This window comes from Podarcis raffonei, chromosome 5, assembly GCF_027172205.1.
Source record: "Podarcis raffonei isolate rPodRaf1 chromosome 5, rPodRaf1.pri, whole genome shotgun sequence".
Lineage (NCBI taxonomy): Eukaryota > Metazoa > Chordata > Lepidosauria > Squamata > Lacertidae > Podarcis > Podarcis raffonei.
Genome location: NC_070606.1, coordinates 66,564,733 through 66,584,642, shown reverse-complemented (window position 1 = coordinate 66,584,642; position 19,910 = coordinate 66,564,733). Strand labels below are relative to the sequence as shown.

Below are 19,910 nucleotides of genomic sequence, written 5' to 3'. Positions count from 1 at the left end.
CTTGCCAATCAGAAGGTCAGTGGTTCAAATCCCCGCGACGGGGTGAGCTCCCTTTGCTCGGTCCCTGCTCCTGCCAACCTAGCGGTTTGAAAGCATGTCAAAGTGCAAGTAGATAAATAGGTATCGCTCCAGTGGGAAGGTAAACAGTGTTTCCGTGTGCTGCTCTGGTTCGCCAGAAGCGGCTTAGTCCTGCTGGCCACATGACCCGGAAGCTATACACCGGCTCCCTCGTCCAATAAAGCGAGATGAGCGCCACAACCCCAGAGTCGATCACGACTGGACCTAATGGTCAGGGGTCCCTTTACCTTTACCTTTGCCTTTAGGTGTGAATTAGGAAGAACAGGCAGTGACTCCAGCCAGTCAGCACCCTTTTCACCCTTTCTAATAATGGCGTGCTATAGGTTAAATTGCAAACAGGGATCCCTGCCCACCCCGTTGCACCCCCTTTTTCCTAACACACATCTCCGGGTGGTGACTCTTGGGGGTGGAACAATATCTGCAGCTCTGGAAAACATCCCCAGGTGGAAACCCTCACCCACTGCCAGATGCTTTCTGAGCTCTTGTTCTCTACAAACACAGTACATCAGAACAAGAGAATGACCCCCAGCCCGAAAAGACTGGGGTGGGGCGAAGGGGGGAAAATAGAAAATTAAAGGACATAAAAGAGGAAGAGAGAGTAATTTAACATGACAGGCTGTTTATTTTGGCAAAAAAATGGCCTCCTTTCAACAGATTTCAAAGTCCAGCCCCAGGAGGGACCACACAAGCAAGCAGAAGAGGGTTGTTTCAGAGGGCAGGGAGGGCAGAAGGAATGGGGATGGGGCGAGAGGGGGTGCATATGTTCCTAGATGGATGTAGGATGGGCAGAGAAAGAGTAACACAGCATGGGAAGGGAGACAGCAGCAGATGAGAGAAAGAGAGGTGGGGGGAGTGGGAGAGGACAGTTGTGGGACTAATATAACAAGCTGAGGGCAAAGAAACACAGAGTGAAATCCTCACAGGCGCCAGCATTGACCTACTTATCACCATGGGAACCATAACATTTTCACAGCCTTTTAACTTGAGGAAGTCAGGCTCGTTGAGCAGCCCTGCCTTCCCTTAAATGCACGCCACGCTCACATAGTCAACATACATACACACAAGCCCACAACTATACAAGGCACATCTGCCACATTCGCGTTTTCTCATGAGTACATGCATCATCAAGTGTACATGTATGCACATACATGTGTGTGTGTATGTGTGTGTGTACACACACACATACACACACACACACACACACACACACACACACACACACACAAAGATGTAGTGTTGCGTCCCACCCCAGTCTTTGAGCTGAGTGAGATTCCAGGGCTTACCCAGGCTTCATGTTCCTTTCTGGAAATGAGGCACAGTGGAGACAGCAGTATCTTTATGATATATGGTTTATTCATGCATATATAGAACCTGGAGGGCTTCACAGCATTAACACCCCAAAAGGGTCCTGTTTCTTCCATAGCCGCAGCCTTGGATTCTAACAGACATCGAGCACTGCACTCTTGACTCTCTCTCTCTCAAGCTTGCTGCTTTTTCCTCTAGGTCACATCACTGCAAATGCTCAGCTGTGGCTTTTGCCCGCACAGAGTCCATTTCCTTTGTTTTTCTTAGTGGCCCATCACCCAGGCACACCCACACCCACACACCCACACACAATGTTCTTCAGTGGTTCCAACTTGAATAAAATATTGGGGGCCCCAGGTAGGCCTCATCCCGCGTAACTGATCACATGATGCTGTGCGCACACACCGTTTGAATGGCAATGCCTGTCAACTTTGGGGGGCAGACCCCCCCAGATATTTTATTGGGCAGGTTGAAGGGACCTCAGCCCCTTGGAGTTGGCTCCTACGATGTTCTTACTGTGTGGAAATAGTTGCATGAATTCACACACATGTGCATATAAATATATTCCCACATCATTCTGTGAACTCATATGCACACTCACTCCCGCCTCCACCCCCCCCCCCGCCCTGTCTCTCACACGCATGCACATTTCCTCTCCCACCATGAAATACCCTATTCCATGTGTCCAGGGCTCAGCTGGAGACTTGGCTGCCCAGGCATGATTTCAAAAGAGACTGTTTATAAAAAGTTCTAGTCAAGATATAATTATAATAATCACATTAAGAGCTTTGCTGCAGTGTTCCTGTAAATGAGGAAAGCTCTGCCCTTACACAGAGAGTGAGCGAGCCAGGAAGGAGGGTGTATGTGTGTGTGTGTGTGTGTGTGCGTGTTTGAGTTGGGGGGTGGTTCATGTGCAATGTTTTCTTTTCAATCTCACCCCCTGCTAGCCCCCCTTCCTTTATCCTGGGGAATAAAAACAGTTTATTTTATGATGGATCGCCCCTCTCTTTGGTCACTGACCTTTCTTCGTGAATTTCTGCTGAGCTCAGCAGAAAACCGCTGACTGCATTTGTGGATCCCATATGTAGGTGGGGGTTGGGAGAGAAAGGGGCTCACCCTAATCCTTCTCAAAAACAGAACAACAATAACAGAGAGCTGGTCGGAATGAGACAGGCCAACAGGGAGGATCTGGACAATGTTAAGAGCTTTCCAGAGTAAAAGCGTTAGGAAAGAAAGTTGGGAAGGAAAGAAAGGGGGTTCATATTGGAATTGTTTGCCCGTCCCCGATTCCAGTAATATAAAGGACCAAGGGAGCAAGAGCAGTTGTGTGTAGCCTCAGGTTGTCCAGAGAGGCAGAATTAAAACACAGAGAACCCTATTTTCTCCTGCATCTGAGGCACCCTGTGCTGCTATCCCAGGAAATAGCTTATCATACCTAGTAATTCACTGTGCAGCCTCTGGAACACATTGCATTGTACTAGAATGCAGGCTTGCTTGTACCTGTGTGGCTGAAGAACTGATGAGCACACATGTGCTACTCTGTGGGTCTGGGCAAGTTCTGGCCCTCTGTACTGCACCCTCATTCAGAAAGAATGAAGGTGGCTCTGCTTTTTAAGATGCTGTTACTTCTAGCCTGCTGCTGCTGAGGATTTTTCTTTTCTGCCTCCACACCACACTGTGGACCAAGTGGAATGCGCAAAGGCATCAGAAAAGAGCAGTGTTCCAAGGACAGATCAGCTTGGCACAATGGCCAAGCACAAATTTAATTCAGATTTCCATCTCTTTCTTTTTCTTTTCTTTTTTAATGCATTTTTCCAGTTGTTAGCAGAAATATTAATCCTTCTCAAATGAGTACAGCTTGGCCTGCAAAGCACCATTTTTAGTGCCTATACAGGTTTCCACATATTTTTAGTAAGGATGCAGCATGCTTAAATGCAACACTCCTAGTGCAAACAAGCGTCCTCAGGACCAGTAGTTTTTCTCACTGTATCTGTAGAGTGCATGAAATGGAACAGCCTTGAGATCACCTAAGGCCACGAGTTGCTGCTGTCGTTTATCTTTAGCAACTGAGCTCTTCCAGTTGTAGCTTGCTTCCCCCCCCCCTTTCCTTGCATTCCAAACATAATCTTCCTCCTCTGCTCCTACTCAGTTTGGCACTCAAATCTAAGAGCATGCTGATAGCTCCAATTACGCATTCCCACCACCTGATAAATGCCTACTATCTCACACATGAATCACAACACCTCTCACTCCTGCTCCTGTTGAGATGCATCCGCAATCTGAAACATTCCTATATCCTCCATTCACACATGCTTGCATGCTTTCCTTTGCTGAAGTGAGAAATTCCGCTTTAAAGCCACATGGCTCCAAGAGAAAAAGAGTTATGATGGGCCCAAAGTTATACAGGTTATTTATTCTTCTCCCCACTTCCTCTAGTGGCAAGAAGTTCCATGGGTAGCATTTACCCATGATTAACACTTCCCCAGGGGATTGCTTCCCTTAGGAAGAAGAGGTCACTTGGGAATTATGGCCTACTTATAACATTTTGCCCCATTGATACCCCCAAAAGGCAGTAAAACACCACAAGAGAGTTTTAGCCATATTTCCCCAACCTGGAGTCCTTCTGCTGATGTTGGACAATGTATTGTCCATGGTAAAAAAGGTAAAGGACCCCTGACAGTTAAGTTCAGTCGCAGACAACTCTGGGGTTGCAGCGCTCATCTCGCTTTACTGGCTGAGGGAGCTGACGTTTTACCGCAAACAGTTTTTCTGGGTCATGTGGCCAGCATGACTAAGCTGCTTCTGGTGAAACCAGAAACACCGTTTACCTTCTTGCTGGAGCGGCACCTATTTATCTACTTGCACTTTGATGTGATTTTGAATTGCTAGGTTGGTAGGAACTGGGACCAAGCAACGGGAGCTCACCCCGTCACGGGGATTTGAACCGCCAAACTTCCGATCAGCAAGCCCTAGGCTCAGTGTTTTAGACCACAGCGCCACCCGCGTCCCTTATTGGTACCATGGTACATATGACCATGGTAGCTGGTGCCTAAGGGAGATGGAGTCCAAAACATCTGGAGAGCACCAGATTGGAAAAGGCTGATTTTAACTTTTCAGAGTTAGAGCAATCTGTGTTTGTTTCACACTTAGGGTGCCTCCATACCATCACTGATTTGTGGGAGGAATTCAATCACATACTTCAGATATGCACAATTCAAGTGGATTAAAGGGTTCTGTTACCCTAGCACAACATTTGCACTTTTAGAAAAGAATTTGGCTTTTTGCCATTAGGAAATGGATGGGGAAATGCATGGTCAAGTGTAGGGTGAATGACAACATATAAACATCTCACAAGCAAATCAGGATAAATGCAGGATGAATGCTTATGTTCGTATAACTGCCCCGTAAACAAATCAGAGGGAAACTCAGAAAAAGCCTGGATGTAATCTAAGCTCCTTGTAAGTTTTGTGCAAGCAAGTCAGGCTGAATGTTTAATAAATTGGTCCTCCAGAGGAAGGACTCTGACACTGCAGGTATTTCTCCTCTCACTGTTCCAAAGTGTGTTTCTGTTGTTCTTTTCACAGCCAGCTCTAGCTTTCAGCCTCCTAGCTGGGGTTGGGGGGAAGGGATGGCGGCGGCAAAGATGTGTCCCTTCATAGACAACTCTTTATCAGTAACCCATTTTATATAGTCAGCTCTGATAAAGAGATGCCCATTGGCCATTAAGGAAAACCAACCAGTCATTAAAGAAATGATGTAGTCGCTCATGGCTGCCACAGATTGGCTAGTATTCAGTACAATAGATATCCACTAAGAAGAGGTAGGTCTCTCTTTTTGCTTTTTGCTAACAACCTGGATTTTGAAATAGCATACTGCAATCAATCCTGACTCCAGCTAGCTTTGATTTCTGCCCAAATGGGGTGTGAAGGGCCATTCTTTATCTATCTACTGAGAAGTATGCCCTGTTGAGTTCAGTTGGGCTGATTTATGGGTAGACATGCCTTTGTAATTGCTTTGCCTTTGTAATTAAGATTTATTCCCTGCCATACAGTGAGCTCTAGATTAGGACTATACAGCGGTACCTCAGTTTTCGAACGTCTCCATTGACTAACATTTTGGTTTTCGAACACTGTGAACCCAAAAGTAAATGCTTCGGTTTTCAAACACAGCTCGGAAGTCGAATATGCCATGTGGCTTCCACCGCGTGCAAGATCCTGAGGCCTAGCTGTTGGCTGGTGAGTTTTTGGTTTTCAAATGTTTCAGAACCTGAACAGTCTTCTGTTCAAAAACTGAGGTACCACTGTACTTTCCAAATGCCTATGTTTCAAATATAGTATACCTCGGGTTAAGAACTTAATTCATTCCGGAGTTCCGTTCTTAACCTGAAACCATTCTTAACCTGAGGTACCACTTTAGCTAATGGGGCCTCCCACTGCCGCCATGCTGCTGCTGCGCAATTTCTGTTCTCATCCTGAAGAAAAGTTCTTAACCTGAGGTACTATTTCTGGTTTAGCAGAGTCTGTAACCTGAAGCGTCTGTAACCCAAGATACCACTGTAAATGCTCATTTTGCTTAGGCGTCAGCATCACCCTCCAAGGGACAGTGCAAGCATTGTTTTAAACATGCATCCCTATTTGCTGCAATCCTAAGTGTGCTTACGAGGGAGTAAGTCCCAGTCAAGTCAATGGGCTTATTTCTGAGTAAGCCTTAGGATCGTGCTGTGGGTTTCAGGTTCCTGGCTCAGCCGTGTATGCTTTTTTCTTCAAGGCAGAACAGCTAAAAGCACAGCTGCGGCTGGCAGAGGATACCCATGCAGAAATTCGCAAGGAGCTGGTTGAGCTTCACCACAGGCTGCAGGAGACTGAAGAGGCTCGTGACCACCAGCAAAAGGAGCTGCTGGAAATTCGGAGGGCTGTGGCAGACGAGAGCAGAGAAAAAGAAGCCCTGCAGAAATCCAACAGTGAGCTCAGAGCAGCTGTCAAGAGAGCAGAGAATGAGAGGCTCAGGTAGGTAGCCTTGGTACAGGACAGGTGTGTTGCTGGCATAGTGGCTATTGGCTCACAGCACTTGTAGAGGTTACCAGTAAGGAGAGATTATGAACCTGTGCATCTGCTGCAGCTTGCAGAGATCCGAAGAGGAGAAGGAGCAGAAGATTGCTGTGCTGGAGGAAGCAAAAGCAGCCGTTGAGGGAGAGGTGGGGGAGGTCCGAGCAAATCTACGAGAAGTGGAGAAGTCCCGCATGGAAGCACGAAGGGAGCTGCAGGAGCTGCGCAGGCAGGTATAAGTGTGTCTTAGAACTCTCTCCCCATACCCTTCTTATCACAACCCTAAGGATATAATAATTGCAACAAGAGATCCTTGACATCCACCCAGTATTGGATTCTTTATTCAAAGCCACTTGTAGCTGCTGCAGACACTGTCAAAACACAAGTTTGTAGATACAGTATCTAAGCAGAGGACAAGAGAAGCATCATCACACCACCCAAAATGTCTTTCTGGCTTGTTTAATTTGCGCCTGAAATTTCCTATGAAAGAGCCTTGAGACCTCGATCCTCTGTCATAATTCCTACCCATAAGGCCTCTCTTTTTTAATATTCCCACCTGTGTCTGCCTCCCACTAGGACTGTCGGTGCTACTCCCGCCCCCTTTGGGGTTCCTTACATCCAGTTGAGGCTGGTCCATTAGAGTGAGTGAGACACTGCCTCACCAGCCTTGGTCTGCCCTCAGCTAGCACCACTACCACCCCACCTGCCTGCCTGTTCTCTACAGGGGAGTTGCTCTGCTTGTCACTGGCTCTGGCTTCGCCTGCTGTTGGGGTCCCTCCAGACTGGTGTCTTGTTGTGGGCGTATTGTGCAGTGGTGTTCTTGACATCATAATAGTGCATTAGTGGTAGGTTTATTTATTCTGCTTTAGGTTCTTCTGCAATACTTCTGCAATGCTACCACACTGTTGCTGTCCAGAGGGGCAGACCCGAGTGGAACAAAAATAAACCACAACATTTGTGGTACAAAAAGTTGCAGGATTTAAACAGGAGGTTGCAGGATACACTGATTTGGAAAGGAAGCAGTGTGGCCACCCCAAAATGTTTGCAGGTGCAAATAGTATTGAAAGTGGAGTAATGTGTGACACCGCCCCCCTCCAGTAATATCACAAGCACATATAACAATGATTGTTTAATAAAAATGATGTCTGGAGGGGGAGGGCCTTGACTTCTTCGTCTTCTGTCCTACTAGCCCTATATAGTTAATCATTTCACTCTAACACCAATTGCCAAATGTGACAGTAGGGATCCCCTCCCAGTGTGGTGTAGTGGTTAAGTGTGGTGGTCTCGTAATCTGGTGAACCGGGTTCGCGTCTCCGCTCCTCCACATGCAGCTGCTGGGTGACCCTGGGCTAGTCACACTTCTCTGAAGTCTCTCAGCCCCACTCAGCTCACAGAGTGTTTGTTGTGGGGGAGGAAGGGAAAGGAAAATGTTAGCTGCTTTGAGACTCCTTTGGGTAGTGATAAAGCGGGATATGAAATCCAAACTCCTCCTCCTCTTCTTCTTCCTCCTCTTCTTCTTCTTCTGCTTCCTCTTCCTCTTCCTCTTCCTCTCCTCCTCCCACCCCCACAGAAGCTTTTTCGTGTGAGCTGGGCCTCTGAGCATAGAGCCCATATAATAGATAATACCCAGAGTTCTGGCATACCTTTTGCAGGTGAAGGCCTTAGAGAGTGAGAACAGCAAAAAAGCCCAAGAAATCAGTGAACTGCAGCATCGTTTGCTCGAGGAGGAGCAGCAGGAGCAGCAGAACAGCAAAGAGGCTCTGGAACTGAAGCAGAAGATAGCCGGGTTGGAGATCAGCCGTGAATCTGCTCACAAGGAGGTAACGTGGTGGGCGGTGGAGGACAAGGTTCAGGAGATGGAAGAAGTAGTGAAAAGTAAGCTGGGAGAGTTGAGGAGGGCAGCTTACTCTTCTTCCATCTCCTGCGTCTTGTCCTCCAAGAGGTGGCAGTGGAGATAAGTTGCATGGAGGGTTGCATACAGAGGTGAGAAGACAGGGTATCTGTGTGGACCGGGTTTCCTGCAGCCTCATCTACTTTAGCTCTGAGTGTGCAGCAGGATAGTGGTAGCTGGCTGGATATAAATCACTTTTATACACGTAGGTGAAGAACCATGAGTGCAAGCTACATTTACAGCTGTTCTTGGCTTCCCTGTGTCCTGAGAAGGTGGTGTGGACGGTGGTAGTGCCCGTACATTGCCATGGCCTGCCGACCTTGTTCTTTCAGGTGCTGAGCTTGCGGAAGAAGCTGTCTGCCATGGAGGCAGAAAGCCGGCTTCAGGAGCAAGACCTTGCGCAGAGCCTTGCCGAGAGCCGTGCAAAGGAGAAGAAGCTGAAGGACGATCTTCATCACCTGGAGATGAAGCTGCAGGAAGCCAGCAGGGCAGGCGAGAGCCTCCAGATGCGCCTCAGCACCTGTGAGGGGCGTTCCCAAGGCTTGGGGATAGAACTAGCCAAAGCGGAGGCAGCCAAGAGGGAGGTGGAGCTGAAGCTCGTGGCACTGCATTCGGCTCTGCGCCGCACGCTGGGGCTTGGCAGCCGGAGTCCATCGCCACAAAGATCCTGCTCTCCAGTCAAAGGTCAGAAGGCTCCTAACCAGGATATCCTTCATATGCTGTGCATTAAATTTCAGCTAAGCAATAACTGCAGTAGACATCAACCTCTAATTGTGGTAATGAAATATGCTCATAGCTAAGGAAATTACTCTATTGGGGTTGGACAACCTTCTGTTGAACGCCACATTCCCTTAAGGGAATCTGTTGGAGGCCACACATCATTGTGGTCAAAAGTTGATAGGGCCACCAAACATTTCTCTTTTTCTTTTTCTTTCTCTGCTTTCCACCACCCTTTTTCCTTTAGTCTCTGCCAACTCCTTCCTTCCTTCCTTCCTTCCTTCCTTCCTTCCTTCCTTTCTCTCTCTCTCTCTCTCTCTCTCTCTCCATATACAGTGGTACCTCAGGTTAAGAACTTAATTGATTCTGGAGGTCCGTTCTTAACCTGAAACTGTTCATAACCTGAGGTACCACTTTAGCTAATGGGGCCTCCTGCCCCCGCCGCACAATTTCTGTTCTCCTCCTGAAGCAAAGTTCTTAATCCGAGGTATTATTTCTGGGTTAGTGGAGTCTGTAACCTGAAGCATCTGTAACCCGAGGTACCACTGTATATTTATGCTACCCCCTGCGTACCACCCACTGGAATAGATTGAGGGCTGCAGGTTGCCCACCCCGATTTATACCAATGCACCTGGTACAGCTATGAGGAGTAGGAAATGTGCTTGTTTTCTTAAATTAAGGTTGTTTGCCACCACTTAAGCAGTGGTCTTGGTGAGCAACCAGGGAGCGCTGTCATAGCTCAGTGGTAAAGCAAGTGATTTGTGTGTAGAAGCACTTGCTTTCCAGATTCAATTTCTGGCTTCTCCAGTTCAAAAGATACCAAATAACAGGGCTGAGGAAGACTGAGCTAGGTGGTCCATTGGTCTCCCTCTGTATAAGCAAGCTGCATGTGTTCACTGCTGTGCTCAGGATTCCGTTTTCGGTTTGTAAGACTGCTATTGAAAGCCAAGTCCTGCCTCTGGCAGTGGTTGACTCATGCCCTGACTGCTTACTGACCAAAGGACATTTTTCATCATCACATCGTGTATCTGATGTTTGTGTATCTAACAGGTCTCTCAGTCCTGGGAAGAGGTCATAGTTCAGTGGAAGAGCACCTGACATAGTTCAGTCATTGGCACATCCAATGAAAAAGGATTAGGTATCAGATGATGGGAAAGATCTCTACCTGAGACCCTGGGGAGTTGTTGATAGTCAGAGTAGACAATGCTGGGCTAAGTATCTAGAGAACATAAGCTTTGTTTAAGGTGCTTCCTATATTTAAAGACCCCTTTAAAACGTTTTGCTGAGTTGTGCAGAATTTCCCTTTACCCATCTTGAAATCCTGATCAGAATCTCCCTCTTTGACTTCTGAGACGTTAAGAATTTATGTTTCCACAGGAAGCAGTGGCCGGCAGACACCTGCCTCCCGCACTGGGTCTCCTGAGAGGAGCCGCTCACGTTCCCCATTTCACCAACGTTCTCCTCTCAGAGGTGACCAAGTCACAAGTGAAATTGACCCGGATGTAGTTCGAGATGCTTTGAGGGACTTCCTACAGGAGCTGCGGGACACTCAGAGAGAGAGGGTGAGTAATGTCATCTCTTTCATTTACCGTTTTTCTCGTATGTATGTATGTATGTGTCAGGGAACTGCCATCGGAGGAGCAGGAGGTGAAAGGGCTCACAGAGGCTGAGAGAGAGTATTCAGCTGAGGAGGGAACCAGCAGGGGGAGAGGTGGAGTTCCAAGGGAAAGTGAGTCGGAGGGAGGGCTCAGAGACACTTCCAGCAAAAATAGTGGGGAGGTTTCAGGACCTCCCATAGGGACACCTACTCCTCGCCGGAAACTGTCACGCCGAGAGTCCAGAAGACGCGTTTCCGTTAAGGAGCTTTTATGCTGGAAGAAGTTCCGTAAACGCCCACTGTCCGATTCTACGAGCGACTGATGGAGCCATGCTTAAGGAGCTCCGTCACAGACAGAGGTTTGTGGACTTAGCCAAACTCTGAGGGACTAGGATTTTACGCACAAGCAGCTCACCATCCCATCACAGCAATCGGACAGTCCCTGAAAGCAGCTTGTGCAGAGAGGCATCATGAGCAACCCAGCCGGAGCCGGGGGAGCAGGAGGAGCTGGAGAGGGTCCAAGCCTGGAAGAAAGGTACAGGGTGTTGGAAGTCCAGCTAGCGCTGCAAACGGCGAGGCTAGAGGAAAGGAGGGCGCAGGATGCAGAAAAGGCAAAAGGCGCTACACTAGCAAGAAAGATGCCAGGATTGGTGCAGAAGTTTGGGGGGGACCCCAGGAACTATCAAGCCTTTAGGTCAGAGATGCAGTATGCTCTCGAGCTGCAGTTTGACGACTTTCCCGACGAGGCATCGCGAGTGGCGTTTGTGGTGGGCCATCTCGAAGGGGGGGCGAGAGGCTGGGTTAGACCCCTGATGGCAGGGAATAGTGAAATGCTGAAGGACACGAGGAAGTTTTTCCGCACCATGGATTTGATGTTTTCCAGCGAGATTGAACAGGGACTGGTGCGCAGACAATTGATGGCTTGTAAACAGGGGAGCCGATCAGTTCGGGAGTACTGGACTGAGTTTACAATGCTGATACATAAATTGGGGTGGGATCTATCGGCGGAACCCATTCAAATGCTTTTTGAAGAGGGGCTTTCTTCGGCGGTGAAAGACGAACTTTCCCGGGCGCCCAGGGCGGAGTCTATGGATCAGCTGACCAAATCAGCGCTGACCATTGGAGCGCGCCAGGAGGCAAGAGCCTTGGAGAAGCGGGAAGGGAAAGGAGAGCGTTGGAGGGATTTCCGCATTCCAGAGATTCCGGAGCCAAATTTCCCGCCAGGAGAGCCGATGGAAATTGGAACAGCGCGCGCGCGCGCAGTTTCAAATCCCAGTGAAGGGAGGAAGAAGGAGGGGAAGAGCACCAAGAAATGTTATCTCTGCCAGCAGCCAGGTCACTTTGCCAGAGTCTGCCCGCAAAGAAAGGAATGGCAAGGGATGGCGGGAGCTGTTGGGGGGAGGGAGGAGGGAGTCCAGGAGCCAGTAAAAGCCAACGCCTGGCTGCCACCGTCAGGGCACAGCAGCCAGGCCAAGGAGCAGTAAAAGTGCCCACTCCGGAACCTCCAAGACCAGCCCTAGTAATAGAGGTGTTGCTAGAGCTGGCAAACGGATACCCACTAAAGACAAAGGCGCTGTTGGACTCAGGCAGCTCCTGTAATTTTATGAGTAAGGAGTTTGCAGCTGAACACCAGATACAGATACTCCCTTTAAGCAACCCCCTGCAGGTGACCACGATCGATGGGAGGGAGCTGTTGGGAGGAGAAGTTAGCCTACAGACCGTCCCAATGGTTATGAGGGTGGCCAGGCACACCGAAAGGATAGCGTTCAATGTGGCCACCCTGGGAGGGGCTCCCGTTATTTTGGGAATGAGCTGGCTAGCATGATCCGCTAGTGGGCTGGCATCAGAGAGTGGTCTCCTTTGGGTCAGCACATTGCCTGGAACACTGCAGAGAGGGAAAGGTGCCGGAAGGGGCAAAAGCCTTTCTAGCAGGGACGGAAGTGGCGGACAAAGGGAAGGTGCCCAAACAATACGCTGACCTGAGCAAGGTCTTCAGCGAAAGGGAAGCAGATAAACTACCACCGCATAGAGCCTTTGACTGCCAAATTAACCTGGTCCCTGGAGCCCAGCTCCCCGTGGGCAAGCTGTACGCCATGTCAGACAGGGAAATGCAGGAGTTAAGGGAATTTATTGATAAAAACCTGAAGAGAGGTTTCATCAGAGAGTCCAGAGCGGTGGGGGGCAGCCCAGTGTTTTTTGTGGACAAAAAAAACACGGATAAACCGAGACTTGTAGTGGACTTTAGAGCCCTAAATGCAGTGTCAGAACCAGTGGCTTTCCCCATGCCCAGAATTGATGACATTTTGACCAGGGTGAGGAAGGGAAAGATATTCACTAAACTGGACCTGAGGGGGGCATACAACCTGATACGGATAAGGAAGGGGGATGAATGGAAAACCACCATGTTCACCCCTTTGGGGGCTTTTGAATATCTCGTTATGCCATTCGGATTACAAGGAGGCTCAGCATGTTTTCAATCATTCATGAACCACGTCCTGGGACCTCTGCTCTACAAGAATTGCGTGGCCTTCCTCGATGACGTGTTGATATATTCAGAGAATGAGGAGCAGCATGTAAAGGATGTCAGGGAAGTGCTGAGCCAACTGCAAGCAAACCAGCTGTGGGTGAAATTGGAGAAGTGTCAGTTTCACACCAAGGAGGTGGAATTCCTGGGGTACCGCTTATCAGACAAGGGATTAGCCATGGATCCAGGCAAGGTCCAGGCGGTGCTGGAATGGAAGACACCGAAAACGAAAAAGGATGTGCAAAGGTTCTTAGGGTTTGGGAACTTTTACCGTAAGTTCATCAAGAACTTTGCCCACTTAACGGCTCCCATCACGGACTGTCTCAGCAGCAAGAAGAAATTCATTTGGACGGCGGAGGCGGAGCAAGCATTTGAGGAATTGAAAAGGGCATTCGCTTCGGAAGAACAGCTCCTGCATGTGGATTTACAAAAACCAATGAGAGTGGAAACTGATGCCTCAGACCGGGCGGTGGGGGCGGTGCTGCTTCAGCCGGGGAAGAATAAGTCGGAGTGGAGACCGTGTGCCTTCTTTTCGCGTAAGCTGAACAAATCCGAGAGGAACTACACCGTATATGACCGAGAACTACTCGCCATTCACGAAGCGTTCCGGAGATGGAGACATTTACTAATTGGCGCACAGCATAAGGTGCAAGTGTGTACGGACCACAAGAATTTGGAGTATTGGAGAACGGCACGAGTGCTCAACCAACGACAAGTGAGGTGGGCCCAGGAGTTCTCCAAATTCCATTTTGAAATTTGCTATGTGCCAGGTCCAGAAAACATCAGAGCGGACGCTCTCTCACGCAAACCTGAATATTTGGAGGGGGAGGGAGCGCCTGAAGAGAGACATATCATCCCAGAGGACCACTGGGTGTGTGGGGCGGCCTGGGTGGGGCAAAGGGAACTGGTAGAGGGAACGGTAAATGATGAATACGCCCAGAATAAGCTCAGAGGTTTAAGGAGAGAGGGAGAAGACCCCGGAGGTTTTGAAGAAAGAAACGGGGCATTGTATTACAAAGGGGCACTATATATACCCGAAGGGGAATTGAGGGGGAGAGTACTCAAACAGCTGCACGACAACCCCACAGCGGGGCATTTTGGGCAACACAAGACCATGTGGTTGGTGACCAGGGAGTTTTGGTGGCCCAAGGTGAGGGAGGATGTACGGGAGTATGTAAGAGGGTGTGACCAATGCCAGAGAGCCAAAGGAGAAAGGCGGGCGCCAGCGGGGTTATTAGAACCGTTACCCACAACAGAACGACCGTGGGAGGCGGTATCGATAGATTTTATGACTGATCTGCCTAAATCCCAGGGGAAAACCGCCATACTAGTCGTAGTAGACCTGTTAACTAAGATGGGTCACTTTGTAGCTTGCTCACATGCAGTCACGGCGGAAGAGACAGCGAAATTGTTTGTAGAACATATTTTTAGGCTGCATGGCGCCCCCTTGAGGGTGGTCTCCGACAGAGGGAAACAGTTCACGTCCAGGTTCTGGAGGAAACTTATGAGCTTGTTGCACGTAGAGGTCAACTTTTCGACTGCCAGGCACCCTGAAACCAATGGGCAGGCGGAGAGAGCAAACGGTATCCTCCAACAATACCTGAGGTGTTATGTTAATGACAGAGAGAACGATTGGGTCGAAAAGTTGGCCCTAGCGGAATTTGCCTACAATAATGCGGAGAATGTGTCCACCGGGATGAGCCCCTTTTTGGCTAATTATGGGTGCCACCCCAGGGCGTTTCCAGGGGGAGGAGGGGAGAGATGGAGTGTCCCGGCCGCCGAACATTTTGTAGAAGAAATGGAAGCGATCCATCGTCAACTCCAACTCAACTTAGAAAGGGCCAAAGAAGAATATAAGAAGCAGGCAGACAAGAGCAGAAGGGAAGGTGAAACCATTAGGGTGGGGAGTCAGGTCTGGCTGTCAACCCAAGGGTTGCCGTTCAAGGGGGGTTGCAAGAAATTGAGACCTAAAAGATTGGGACCATTTGAGGTCATCCAACAGGTCAACCCAGTGGCTTTCAGACTCCGGTTACCGAACCACATGAAACTGCACCCAGTATTCCACAGGTCATTACTGTCACCATATAGGGGGGAAGGTGAAGGGGTATCCACACGGGGGCCAGTCTTAGAAGAAAGGGAAAGCAGCAACCATGTGGCGGAGATCATCGACTCCAGGTGGAAGGGTAATCAGGTGGAGTATTTGGTCGCGTGGGAAGGGGAACCGGAGTCGGAAAACACCTGGGTGACGGCAGAGGAGGTCAGTGACGAGATCTTGATCGAAACGTTCCACCAAAGGTTCCCCAGGAAACCTCAGCCAGTAGCGAGGTTCCGGAGGGAGTACTTTGGCACCACCGACGATGAGGAGGAACTGGAAGGATTCAGGGAATCGGAGTTGGAAGAAGGAACAGACTCCGATGAGGAGGAGTACTTGGAAACCGGAAACAGCAACCGGTGGAGGGAAGTGTTCGAAACTTCGGAAGATGAGGGAGGTTCTTTCAGGGGTTTTGCTCCCTCGCCTCCCGCAGAGGAGGGGAGGGAAGGGGGTGAAGGGGGCCCTGGAGGGGAGGTGGATGTCAGGGAACTGCCATCGGAGGAGCAGGAGGTGAAAGGGCTCACAGAGGCTGAGAGAGAGTATTCAGCTGAGGAGGGAACCAGCAGGGGGAGAGGTGGAGTTCCAAGGGAAAGTGAGTCGGAGGGAGGGCTCAGAGACACTTCCAGCGAAAATAGTGGGGAGGTTTCAGGACCTCCCATAGGGACACCTACTCCTCGCCGGAAACTGTCACGCCGAGAGTCCAGAAGACGTGTTTCCGTTAAGGAGCTTTTATGCTGGAAGAAGTTCCGTAAACGCCCACTGTCCGATTCAACGAGTGACTGATGGAGCCATGCTTAAGGAGCTCCGTCACAGACAGAGGTTTGTGGACTTAGCCAAACTCTGAGGGACTAGGATTTTACGCACAAGCAGCTCACCATCCCATCACAGTATGCATCCCATGAAGCTCTGGAAAGCATGAGGTTAGGGTAATGAGGTTGAGACCAGTTGTGACCTTATGCCCACCAGCTCTTGACTTCTATAATCCCTCCATCTGTAAGAATTTGTGCGCACACATAGTGTCAGCAATGCAATATATGACACATTACCTCACATCACTGAAAGACATGCGTACTGTTTGTGGGGCTGCACATAATTAGACCCATGTTAAGGACTCACTATGCTATAGGTAGGGAAGCCTTCTGCAGTCTGAGGGCCACATTCTCCTCTAGGCAACCTTCTTGGGGCCACATGCCAATGGTGGGCAGGGCTAGAGGCAAAAGTGAGTAGGAAAATGGATGTAAATTTTACCTTAGTACAGTAGGCTAGTTTCTATGCACACACATACACCCACACATCTCTATCCTTTATCCAGACAAGCAAGAGGCACTTTTAGACAAAAAACGGATGCGGGTGGTGCTGTGGTCTAAACCACTGAGCCTCTTGGGCTTGCTGATCAGAAGGTTGACAGTTCATGAAGCTCCTGTTGCTCTGTCCCAGCTCCTGCCAACCTAGCAGTTTTGAAAGGACATCAGTGCAAGTAGATAAATAGGTACTACTGTGGTGGGAAGGTAAATAGTGTTTCCTCCATGCGCCAGAAGCAGTGTAGTCATGCTGGCCACATGGCCCGGAAAGCTGTCTGTTGAAAAACACTGCCTCCGTCGGCCTAAGATGATGAGTGCCACAACCCCATAGTCGCCTTTAACTGGACTTAGATGACCAGGGGTCCTTTACCTTTTTTTTCCCCTATTAGACAAAATGCCAGAACATTTTCCAGACAGGCAGGGCCAGTGAGAGTGTGGCTTGGGGAGTGTTTTGAATCCCAATGAAGAGGCCTTCACTGCAGCTGTGAACTCACTGACTAGCTTTGGACAAATCACCATCTCAGCCTCAGTTCTCCAAATGTATAATGGGTACAGATTAGCAATGTAAAGATTACAAAGTGGTTTAGAAAATATTAAACAAGCACAACCAATAAATATAACTGAAATGATCAATGTGAGATCACTTCTCCAAGCCTCTCCCTGTGGCCTGAGCCTCTGCCTACATGGCTTTTCCTTTCCTCCCAGTATTTTGCTGTAAAAGTCTCAGCCTTTCTTCCCCATGCCCAGTCCTGACACTCAGACCACCCCCTGCCAAAAACAAGGCATTAAAAAAATCCGTATTTCTGCAAAAAACATTTTGTAACTAGAGCAAAAGCATGCAAATCAAGTAAATATGTGTAAAAAATGTGTGATTTATTACAGCCACGTAATATAATTATTTTTTAGCACAGAACTTTAGACCTTTTGCATGCATGTTGTTCCATGCTTTTCTCAGCCCAGGACAGAGAAAGGAAGAGTAGATTCCACTCCCGGCAGGGCGCAGGCTCAGGACCACTAGTTTGCTTAGGTTGTGCAAGGATCCACTTCATTCTCCCTGCCTTCCAATCCATTAGGCTATCCCACTTCTCTTTAGCAGGAGCCAACCTAGCTCAGCTTGACCCCAAGTTGACTTCGAAGACATATGTTTAGCAACATTCAAGGGCAGTTCAGCCCTTTCTCTGTCATGTGCTATTTATTGCTCAAAAGCATGCCTCTTATAAAAATGCATAAATATTTATACTGTACTAGAATAATTAAAAAAACATGGTCTGTCACAATAATCATAGCATCAGATCATCCAGTGGCCTTTCTGACAAATAGAGAAACGGAGAAATTTTTTAATTCTTTTGGGCTGCATAAAATCTAAGGCATTCCTTGCTTTCTTGTCTTGTCCCACCAGGATCCTAGAGTTCAGTGTTAACATGCAGTAACCAAAAAGAATGTCTACAATCAATAACATCTTTCAGTTAGCAGCTTTGTAGCCCTGGCCTTTTCTCCTTTGCTCAAAATTAAATCCCATTGAGTTCAATGGGTCATGCAGATTACAACCTAAAATGTTCGTGTCTACTCAGTGTTCAGTGTGACTTATCCCTGAGTAAGTCTACATAGACGTGCATAAAGGAAACTAGTGTGCCCTGGAAATACTTTGGTGAGGCCTGTTGTTTTCAAATTATTATTGCCTCAGGCCCCGGTCTCAGGGAAGACTACTCAGTGTAATGCTTAATTCGTAAAATAATAGCATGCTTTCCAACATTTTATAGATGAAAAACAGGACATGCTTGTAATGGCCCTGTTCTCAGACTAAGGGATTGCTGCTTTAGCACTCCCCACCTCAGATACATATTGCTGATGACTGCAGTTAGACCTTTGGATGACAAGGTCAAAGGAGTTGTAAAGGAAGATGAAGAAATTGCAGAGAAGCCAAATGATGGGACAGAAATAGCAAAACGGATGCATTAAAATAAAATGCAGTTTCATATCCCAGGTGTACTTCTTGGTCTTCTCTGGTGAGAAGCTAAGGATATCAAGAGAATGTCTATATATCTTGTTTCCAGGATGACCTGAGGATTCAGGTTATGAATATGAGCCGTCAGCTGAATGAAATGGAATCTGATCGTGACCGGACAAAAAGTCGCATCCTGCAACTCCAGAAGCTCCTAGCAGACTGTGAGGAAGGCATGTTCTCCTTTCTTTCCATCCTTTATCCCTTTCTATACCTCTCTGTGGATGCCTTCTTTCTTTATCTTGCTGATGTGACTCTTTGCTGGCTTGTTGTGGCAGAGCTCACAGCTCAGTAGAAGGCAGCTTCCAATGTCCCTATGTAGGCATGTGTAATGAAGCTTTAACATTTTTTAAAAATGGAAAGTGCAGTCTAGAACAGGACGGCCCAAGCTTCCTTACCAAGAATACGTCACCATGGAACCTGCAGGCCGCACACTGCCTTGTCGTGTGGGGTGTGTGCAAAACTTGACACACACACACTTCAGCCCTCACACTGCCTTCCCAAAGACAGGTAAGCAAGGTGCTGGGGTTTGGGAAGGAGGCATGAGGCTCCAGCTGGATTCTAAAGCCCTTTCACCTCCTTCCCAAAGCTGGGAAGGCACCAACTAAGCTTTGGGAAGGAGGTGGGAGGACTCTAGGACCCTGTCAGAGCCTTCCCACCTCCTTGCCAAAGCCCAGGGCATCTCTTACCTGGCTTTGGGAAGGCATCAAGCATGGCCAAGGGCTACCAAAAAAGGCCTCAAGGGCCGCATACATGTTGGACCACCCTAGTCTAGAGGGTACCTTAACCCTTTTGCTACAGAGCATTGGTCTTTTCAGAATCGTTACCCCAAGCAGCTCACTTGGGAAGGTTCCAGATGTGTGTTTAACCACAAATGCATCTGGAACACTGGAGGGCAGAAAACAGGTTGGTAAGGCTGGGAAAAAAGGATAAAGCATTCATCTCCCTTGCTGTTTATTTGCTCAGAATGGCAACCTCCCAAAGCTGCTTTTCATTTTTGTAAAAATGGGGGAACTTTGCATATCATGTATACTTTGAACAACAATCAATTGAACATTTCTAAAAATTTGTTCTAAAGAGCAAATGCCATGTGGGTCTGTGCTCTCAGACAGGCAGGTGCTCCTAAGGCAATTCCTGGGGCGAAACCTTAACCATACAACTTTAGCCATGTAAAATACTAATCTGATTTCCTTCATATAATTGGATATCAGAGGAGTTTGGAGAAAACAAGAAAGATGCCAGCAGGCTGTCTTTCCCTATTGGTTTGTTCCCCACCTCCTGACATACCCCCCCTTGTACAAATAGATCCTTCTTTAGGTTTAGGGCAGTTGACAGCTTCTTCCCTTCCGGAGGGATAG

The 19,910-nt window shown here is 48.4% G+C and overlaps 1 protein-coding gene across 1 annotated transcript in view; it reads left to right on the top strand.

Annotated features, from left to right (window-relative positions):
- The window catches only part of CROCC2 (ciliary rootlet coiled-coil, rootletin family member 2), a 97,840-nt gene that overhangs the window by 59,200 nt on the left and 18,730 nt on the right, over positions 1–19,910 (top strand). Inside the window, exons 24-29 of the mRNA XM_053389928.1 lie at positions 6,151–6,389; positions 6,502–6,661; positions 8,081–8,248; positions 8,652–9,003; positions 10,414–10,598; positions 18,605–18,725. Coding sequence (XP_053245903.1) covers positions 6,151–6,389; positions 6,502–6,661; positions 8,081–8,248; positions 8,652–9,003; positions 10,414–10,598; positions 18,605–18,725 — 1,225 coding nt within the window. The remainder of the gene's footprint in view (positions 1–6,150; positions 6,390–6,501; positions 6,662–8,080; positions 8,249–8,651; positions 9,004–10,413; positions 10,599–18,604; positions 18,726–19,910) is intronic.